The following is a 9,419-nucleotide window of genomic DNA, read 5'->3' as shown; positions in this document are numbered from 1 at the left end:
TTTTCAAATTTATAACATAATTTCCTAAAAATCGAAAAAGATGGTGAAAGATATAAATGAGTTTAACTGCTAATGATTTTTTATTTTTCTCTAGACTCATTTAAATTATTAATATACGTGTGCATGTGTAATATTATATTATATATATTAATTTCAATATTGGTATAAGGTATTGTACAATGTCATATAGTACTAATCGCAGTATTTGTATATCATAATCAGTACTATCTATATCATTTCAAAGATTTACTAATCGATGCATTGCAATTTAATCAATGAAAGTTCGAAAGCTAAGCAAACATTCGCATTGCTTTCTACCAAATTTAACAGTTGAGTTTAGTGTGGAATTCAATTAAAATCAATCGGAATGCGACTAATTTTAGTATTTATTTTAGCTTTAAACTTAGGTGAGATTAAAGAAATAAAATAATGCACATATTTTATTTTATTCTACTATCGAATAGCTTCCGGTTATGGGAAAATAATAAACAAATTAAAAAATGAAAGTGTAAATCCGAATGAATCCTTCCCAAAATTTATAAATGAAGTTGGTGAACAACCTATAAAATTCTATGTATACTCCCGTGAAAATAAAGAAATACCCGAAATCGTGGAATCCAATGTCGAATCAATCATAAGAAATGTGTACAATCCTCTGAAACCAACTGTGTAAGTAATTTCAAAAATATTATTTCTCCGTAATTTAAAATTAAACGAACTGCAAAACCTTAGTTTCTCGATACATGGTTGGTTAAGCCACAAGGACTCAGATGAAAATAAAATAATTGTTTCAACAAAACTTGAGCAAGAAGATTGCAATGTGATTGTTGTGGACTACAGCTCAGCGTTGGGGCCAATTGCAGTTGACGACCGTGCACCATATATAGGTAGCATAATTGCAGACTTCATCATGGTGTTGCACACGTACTTTGATGTGAAGCTATCACAAATTCATTTAGTTGGTTTTAGTATGGGTGCACAAGCTGCTGGTTTTGCTGGCCAATATATTTATAAATTTACCGGTGATAAAGTGTCGAAAATAACTGCTTTGGATCCAGCTGGAGGTACATTCAATACTGCTTCTGAAGATGAACGCCTATCACCAGATGATGCACATTTTGTTGAAGTCGTACACACTAATGGTGGTGTATTTGCTTACTACGCACCTTGTGGTCATGCTGATTACTATCCAAATGGTGGTAAAGTGCAACCTGGTTGCGGTGTGCTAAATACGGTATGCTCCCACCAACGCTCCTATAGGTTAGTCGCTGAAATGTGGTCAATTAAAAATGAATATGTTGTTACGAAATGTGCATCAACTGATGAAATGAGTTTGAAAGAGTGCTCTTGGGTTAATGTAAATATGGGCAAAAATTACGAACGCACTGGAATTTATTACTTAGAAACAAATAATGCTGCTCCTTATGGTAAGGGTAGTTTCGTCTCAACATTTTTTTAAAGAAATAAATAAGCTGTGATTGTAAAAAAGAGAGTGAATTTAATTCGAGTAAAAAATTATATTAGGAATTTCATACTACCGATAGAGCATTTAACAGTATTCAATTTGAAATTGATAATGATTATTGTTTCCGTTGTATAAACAATTTATTTAATTATTTAATCTAGTTATATTTATAGAATAATGAAGTATTGCTTAAGAAATTTTTATCAGGTAATCCGCATAATATTTTGAAAAAATAAATTTCCTTTACTATAGAATGTTGTGTAGCACAAATGGTACACGTACTTTGCATCAGTTTACAGATGTAACATACTATATTACTGTATAATTATTGTACTGTACTGTATTACAGTACTGTATTATTTACAGAGATACAGTACTGGAATATCCCATAAGTAATACTTTTACTATATTTCACACAGAACAAACGAAATTTGTTAATATTTTCTTTTAAAGTGTTAGAAGCGTTCTATATATAAGAAAGATCCCAGTGGAGAGAAACTGAGGCAAAAATTGGCTTTAATATATGTTATATATATACCATCTAACATTTTTTATTTTATATTATTTTTTTATCTAATAGGTATAAGATTTAAACTATATTTTATTAGATATAAACGTGTATCTCGAAAAAGAAAAAAAAAAAGAAAACAGAATAAAAATCGAATTGTTTTCTTAAACTACCTGAGTATTTGGCTCTTGTATTTTTATAAAATGAGACAATATCCTCTCACTATTCCATTTTATCATCACTAATTTAAAAATTTTCACTATAGAATCTTAAGAGTGTACTCTTAAGCAATTACTCATCCTCCATTTTTTCTTAGTAATACTCCCATAATTGACATGCAATAGAGTTGTGCACCCCTTGGACTAGGGGCATTTGATAATGTAAATTCTAATTACTCATCCCTTGATTGTTTTTATTGTTCTCAGCATTTGCTAAAAACTATTTTAAATTCATTCATAAAAAGTGGTTTTAATCGGTTTAAGTCCTACACTTGTAGTTTTAACCGTTTTCTTCAATAACAACAAAAAAAGAGACAGGTAAAAATATTTGTATACATATTAAATATTAAAATAAATATTATTAAATATTATAAATATATTTGTAAAAATATTTTTATTATTAAAAAGATAAAAATAACATAAAGAACTATGCTTATTGTATTATACAAGAAAAACTTTTATACTGATTTTCTATTAGGATGGGCACAAAAATATATAATGCAACATCAATTGATATGGATATTTTTTTCTGATTTACAAAAAGGCAATTTACAAAATCGTATTTAGCAGTGATGAGGATTGAACAAGTATTCCCACAGACTGAAAAGACCCGCGTTATGCTAGAAGCCATTTATCAAGTTTTAGTTTAAAATGTTAACAACTTTCTTATATAATTTTAAAGATAATGTATTTAATTTCCGGTATATCTACAGAGATTATGTGATTTATAAGATAACATTTGCCAATACATTTAAAAAAGATACGTAGATTTTTAATAATGTTCTATGATAACATTCTACTGTTAAGTTTGACAAGTTTGTGTTAAAAATTGTTCACTTATACTCACTAAAAGTGAATACTATATATCACTTTCTACATATATTCTCATTGTGGGATTTATAATATATTATGCTATCAGCATAATGTAGGCAGATATTATCTGTATCTGCGATTTCTAAGCTACATATTTAAATTGTACTGAATTAATCAATTTTAGAATACCATAGAGAATTATGAACTTTTAATCATTGATTTCAGCGATTTTTACGCAAAACACCACTGCAATCGTTTGATAATTATTTAGAAGTGACTAAAACAACTTAAAGATATTTGTAAAGCTTTCCTTAAAAAGATATATCCAATTTTATACCCACTTTAGAAACATATAAATATATACAACACTATGCGATACGGACCTTCTTAACTGTGCAAGTATATTACCACTTATTGGTGTTATAGACTTCAAAACTTAATACCTAAGATACCAAACAATATTGAACATAACTCTCAAGGCAAAAATAATATGATCACCCAACAGTAATTGCATTATTTCTCTTGGCGATGTGGAACAAAAATATTTTCTTCGCACTTTTTTATATCTGTAAAGCAAATACCATACATATATATGTAATTATCATATGCTCGCCATTTCATATATACTTCATGGTGTTAAAATAGGAGTATGATTTTTTGACATCATATATATTTACTTTCGATAATAGTGATATAAAATGTATAACGATTTTTCCGACACGCCACCGTTATAACGCTCAGAGCATTATATTTGACTTATATTGTATGTTTCAAATAAAATGTAATAATATTTTACTTTAAACTAATTTCTCTGTTTATATTTTTGTCTATATTTTTGGTATTTTTTTTTAAGAAATTTATTTTAATTAAACTTCAGTATATATTTTTTTATTTTTTTGTATTTTTTTTTTTTAAACTTAATACTACACTAAGAAAATTCTCAAAAAAAAGTTGATTTTTAATGAAGTGGATTTTCGATATACTTAATTGAAATGCAAAAAATTCTTTTATTTATTTAGTATTTTTCATTTACTATTATATTATTATTGTTTGTTAATTATTGCTTGATTAAAGTGGTTCTAAGTTTAATCAACACTTTCGCACCTTATTCATTACAAAACGCTCTTATATCATATTTCCACTACAGATAAGACTATTTGTGTTAATGAAATTAAGATTTGGTCGTTTCCAATAGCATAAGTTGATTTATGCGTGTGAAATGTTTGTTTACTTTTTACATATTTTATTTCTTTTAAATATTTCAAATTTGGTAATGTTCCTTGTGGGAAATTTATTTTTAAGGGTTGCATTTGACATGTTTTGCCTGAAATCAGTTGCTTTATTTATAATGACTTCATTTATATTAAAGCTATTTGTATGAAAAATTAACCCCATAAGCGGCCTTAATGAGCAAAACTGCCTAAATGAGACAGTGGAAACATGATATAACGAAACAATGGAAACATGTTCGAAGCTGATTTAAGCTGTGCAGTTTAAGAACCTCTAAAGTTAGTTAATATCTGCCGCTAGCTTCACAAAATTACTAAAGAGCAGATTACTTAGCTATTCTAAAAGCTATTCTCTGCTTCTAGAGTGTACGGCATTAACAATACAAAGTAGTAAATACTTCATTTTCTTCGTTTAATTGCAGTTATGACAGTAAATATTTTGCGGAATTACCAATCTAGCCATTTTTTTTTTATAATTACAAATAAATATATTGTATTTAATATTATTAGTGTAAGATACTTTTTTTTTCTGTTGGCTAACTGTATGTAATAAACCAATAAATATTGGCTTGCATATGCTTATTACGAATTCTAATATCTAATATGCGAGGGCGATTTGATAAGTCAGTGACTTTTTAAATAAAACAAATTTTTTTCGGCAAACATTTTATTTTTCTACATAATCACCTTTTAGTTCGATACATTTAGTCCAGCGTTTTTCTAATATTCTTATTCCCTCCAAATAATAGGTTTTCTCAAAATATGCGTTGGTTTCGGTAATGACTTCTTCATTCGACTCAAATCTCTTACCGTCCAGGCATTTCTTTAGGTTTGGAAACAGAAAATAATCGCAGGGGGCTAAATCTGGAGTATATGCTGGATGGGGCAGCAGTTCGTATCCCAATTCGTGGATTTTGGCTAGTAATGCTTAATCAGCACACGAAATTCACGTTTTTCCATTTTCGTAAAAATTCAAGAGGTTGTCTGCTTTGAACGGTTATCAAACACCAACTGAACGAAAGTTGCCCACTGACAGATTACAGCTGACGGCAGCACTGTTGCATTTGGAGTAACTGTGCGCGAAATTCAAAAAGTCATTGACTTATCAAACCGCCCTCGAATTTTGTATATCGATGAATATAATATCAGTAATATTAATTATAGAAGAATTAGGTGGTTCGGTATGAAAAATGTGTCTAAGGCTCTAAATTGGGTTAATGCGGCCCTGATATACCATATACAAATAATAAAAAAAAACTAGGCCAGGCTCTAATCCAATGGAACAACATAATTCGTTTTTTTTTTTGTGGTGCTAAGGTGCCTTTTGAGTATTATTTGGTTTTAAATTCTTGTTGATTTCGATATTAAGTTACTAAATTTGTACGAATTTGTATACACATTTCAAATTTCAATTCATCACGTACGTGCATAAAATAACAATTTTGTTTCAAATTGTGGAAAAATGCAAAAAACAAAAAAAAAACTAATAAAATAGTACTCCGTTATGGATATTTTTATTAAATTCACTTCACGCAGATTAAAACGAAACAAAAATATCTTTTAACGAATTTCCAACAAATTAATGTTGATTTCGTCTTCTCTTGACACTGATGATGACGATGGTTATCTTGAAAATGTCAAACGAAGTGTTACTTTAGAAAAACCAGAGCAAATATTTCAAAAGTATTTGAACGAAAAATTAAAAGAATTTAAAGAATTTTTAATGAAACTTTTTAAATAAAAAACGAAATATAACAGAAATTTAATATGACCTAAAGCTGATCACAAGAAATTTAAGGATAAAGGTCTTTGAACTGAAATATATTACCGTTTTAATAGAAAAAAAATTGTTGTATCTAAAGTAAATATTGATGCTTTTAAAATCGTAAAAAGATAATAAAATTCCTTTAAATAAAATCAATAAAAATATTTGTTAATATCGACACAACTTTTTTATGCACGAATAAATGTCAACAATGTTTGAACATCCGTGAGATTCCTATTCTGCGTGCATCATGGTGAGTAGATAAAATTACAAGTACACACTCACAGCGAGTCCTTAGACTGCATCAAACTGAATCCTTAGACTACAACAAACAATAGGACGTGGTAAAGTTTTTACAGAAAGTGAAGTTACTTAAATGAAACAGAAGTGAACTGTTGCAATGATAAAATTGCAAGAAGTTTAAATTGAAGTATGATGACATGAATTGCTGTGAGAAGACTGACTTGTGGTTAAATTAGTATCTGGGTGAAACATTCGCACACAGACATGTATTTTTCTACTTTTAAATTTACTACTAAAAAATGTTGTATCTTTTTTACTATTTTAGATTTTTAAGTAGCTTGATAAATAAGTTTTCCAAATAAAATTAATTTTTTTTATTATTGTACATTATTATAAAAACGTTCGCACATAACTACCCTTTCCGAAGGGAGTAGCATTATTCGTTTGTAAGTAATAAATACCAGGACGTTCAGAATTTTTGCCCATATTGACATTAACCCAAGAGCATTGGTCCAAACTCATTTGACTGGTTGATGCACATTTCAATACGACATATTCATTTTTAGCTGACCACATTTCAGCAACCAACTCAAAAGCACGTAAATGAGAGCAACCCAAATCAATAACACTACAACCAGGTTGAATTCTACCACCGTTTGGATAGTAATCAGCATGACCACAAGGTGCGTAGTAGCCAACTATGCCACCATTGGTGTGTATAACTTCAACGAAATGTGCATCATCTGCTGATAAACGTTCATCTTCTGGAAGAGAATTGTACATGCCTCCAGCTGGATCTAAACCAGTTATTTTTGCTATTTTTTCACCAGTTGATTTATAAACGAATTGTCCAACAAAACCAGATGTTTGTGCACCCATACTGAAACCAACTACATGTATATTTGATATCTTCACATCAAAATACGTGTACAATAGCAAAATGAAATCTGCAACTTTGGCACCAACATATGATGCAATATCCTCAGTACTCTGTTCCGACAAAACCAAACTGTAGTCCACCACAATCACATTGCAATCTTCTTGCTCAAGCTTTGCCGGAACAATTATTTTATTTTCATCTGAGTCCTTGTTGCTTAACCAACCATGTATTGAGAAACTAAAGTTTTGTAGTTCGTTTAATTTAGAATTGCGGTGAAATAAAAAATTTGAAATTACTTACACAGTTGGTTTGAGCGGATTGTAAATAGTTCTTATGATTGATTCGACATTAGACTCTACGAAATCTGGCGTTTCCAAATTTTCACGGTTGTATACGTAAAATTTGACAGATTGTTCACCAACTTCAGTCACAAATCTTGATGAGAATTCGTTTTCACTGATTTTTTGATTATCACTAACATTTTTACTTTTCAATTCGTTGACCAACGTTGCTCCAAAGCTGGAAGCTATGTGATATATAATAATTTTATAAATATAATATTATGCGGTAAGTCAGTCTCTTAGTCTCACCTATGCTTAGAATAAAAAGAAACTCAAGAATTAGTCGCATTTCGATTGATTTTAATCTTATTCTACACTAAACTCGAAATCAAATTTAGTAATTTGGTAGCTCTTAGAATTGCGACACTTTTTCTTTATAGATTAGATTGCATTGGTTCGATTACGATAACTTAAGTAAATCTATAAATTTACTATTTTATTAGAATTTAATATACATGAACTATAATTGCACCTTACAATTGTTTTTTTTATTTAGAAAAAAATTCAAAACAATATTAAATTCTATAACTTTGATGATTTTATAATAATATAAAAATATTTAATTTAATAATAATATAATATAAATATATATATATATAAAAATATGACCATTTTTAAAATTTTGAATTTTCATTTTTAATTTTAAAATGTCAATTTTTATTTTCAAGAGTCGCAAAAGTTATTATTATTATTTTTTGTTTATAAAGAGGCTGAAGTGAAAATAAGTAAACAAATAAAAAAAATTAAAAAAGTAAACTAACCAGTAATATTTTGTATAATTATGGACGTGTGCGAGTTAAGCTAAGTTGATGCTAAACCAAATGGGAGATTTTTTGGGATTTTTTGCACTGCACACATTTTGCCATTTATCAACACGTATCGACACATCAATACATTATCGACACAACTTAGAATGAACGCTAAGTTGCGTTCATTTAGAACGCAACTTAGCCTAACTCGCACACGACCTATATATACATTTTAAATCATTTCATATAAATTGTAGCCCATATGAAACATTAATCAGTAAAACAAAAAATAAGTTTGTAAAACTATAGCCGTTCTAAAGAAGTAGATCTATAAGATATAATAAATTTAGTTAGTTAGTTGAAGTGGAGGGAGGAACAATCCTCCTCAATTAGCTAAAAAAGCCGTTTTGAATCCGCCTAGTCCAGCAAGGTCGTCTCTCGCTCAATTCCTACTATATTAGAATGCCCAAGAACTCAAACTAGAATTACTTTGGACTTCGAATTTCACGTGCATTGATAAATTCTCCACATATAATATAGACCACTGATAAAGCTTTAATAGCTTGCTGGCTGTCAGTAAAAATAAAAAAGTAAAAGCACATACTCTAAGAATGGAGAGATTTTTGCCTCAAATAGATTTCGTCTCCAATGCCTTTGTCCATCTTAGACCCCTTGGTATTGATCGCTATCTTTCCTAGCGCTGTAAGCAGCCCTGCCTCCCATTCCTTTCTTAAGAGAGATATATGGTAAAGTTATTTTCGAAGTATAAGCGAGAAGATAGGTAGTCAGATTTTCTATTCCCATCCATTGAAAAGATTGATGGAATGTTACCATGTCTGAACGCAATCGAGCAATAACAGTTTAAATCTTTAAGACTTTGTGCGCTGAGAGTAGCTACTTATTTCATATAAATAAGTCAACAGGTGAATAGGTCAATAGGTGAAGCATGACAATAAACGTACTGGTGGGACACGATCGCAATAATAGAATAAATTTATTAAACTTGAAAAAAATTCAATATATTCTACTGCGTATACCATTTGTTTAATGGTGCGCAACAGGTAGACGTCAATCTTACTTACTCTACTACTCTCCTGTCGTATATTTCCTTCAAGTGTAAATTAATTCTAATTAAATTGTATTATCTATATTATATTAATATACGAGTAGTTGAAAATTTAGACCATTAGTTCATAGATACTTTTAGC

General features: G+C 29.3%; 2 protein-coding genes across 2 annotated transcripts; one reads left to right on the top strand and one right to left on the bottom strand.

The window, feature by feature from the left end:
* The first annotated feature begins 367 nt into the window (after positions 1 to 367).
* On the top strand, positions 368 to 1,459 carry LOC119685205 (phospholipase A1-like). Its single transcript, XM_038099441.1, has 3 exons — positions 368 to 407; positions 465 to 669; positions 733 to 1,459. Exons 1-3 carry the CDS (start codon positions 368 to 370, stop codon positions 1,457 to 1,459), a joined length of 972 nt encoding a protein of 323 aa, XP_037955369.1.
* A 5,132-nt stretch (positions 1,460 to 6,591) lies between these two features.
* On the bottom strand, positions 6,592 to 7,777 carry LOC119667943 (phospholipase A1-like). The gene is made up of 3 exons (XM_038077296.1): positions 7,712 to 7,777; positions 7,422 to 7,647; positions 6,592 to 7,358 (listed from the first exon to the last, which is right to left on the bottom strand). Exons 1-3 carry the CDS (start codon positions 7,749 to 7,751, stop codon positions 6,632 to 6,634), a joined length of 993 nt encoding a protein of 330 aa, XP_037933224.1. The 5' UTR covers positions 7,752 to 7,777; the 3' UTR covers positions 6,592 to 6,631.
* Between the last annotated feature and the right edge of the window lie 1,642 nt (positions 7,778 to 9,419).

This window comes from Teleopsis dalmanni, chromosome 1 (genome assembly GCF_002237135.1).
Source record: "Teleopsis dalmanni isolate 2A chromosome 1, ASM223713v2, whole genome shotgun sequence".
NCBI lineage: Eukaryota > Metazoa > Arthropoda > Insecta > Diptera > Diopsidae > Teleopsis > Teleopsis dalmanni.
Note: the sequence above shows the minus strand (reverse complement) of the source record. Positions and strands in the feature narration are given on the sequence as shown.

Excerpts from the sequence above, each read along its gene's own strand:
- LOC119685205 (XM_038099441.1), top strand. The coding sequence starts at position 368 with ATGCGACTAATTTTAGTATTTATTTTAGCTTTAAACTTAG. Across the intron at positions 408-464 it reads TATTTTAGCTTTAAACTTAG|CTTCCGGTTATGGGAAAATA; the intron begins GTGAGATTAAAG and ends ACTATCGAATAG. Across the intron at positions 670-732 it reads AATCCTCTGAAACCAACTGT|TTTCTCGATACATGGTTGGT; the intron begins GTAAGTAATTTC and ends GCAAAACCTTAG.
- LOC119667943 (XM_038077296.1), bottom strand. The coding sequence starts at position 7,751 with ATGCGACTAATTCTTGAGTTTCTTTTTATTCTAAGCATAG. Across the intron at positions 7,648-7,711 it reads TCTTTTTATTCTAAGCATAG|CTTCCAGCTTTGGAGCAACG; the intron begins GTGAGACTAAGA and ends TATATCACATAG. Across the intron at positions 7,359-7,421 it reads AATCCGCTCAAACCAACTGT|TTTCTCAATACATGGTTGGT; the intron begins GTAAGTAATTTC and ends ACAAAACTTTAG.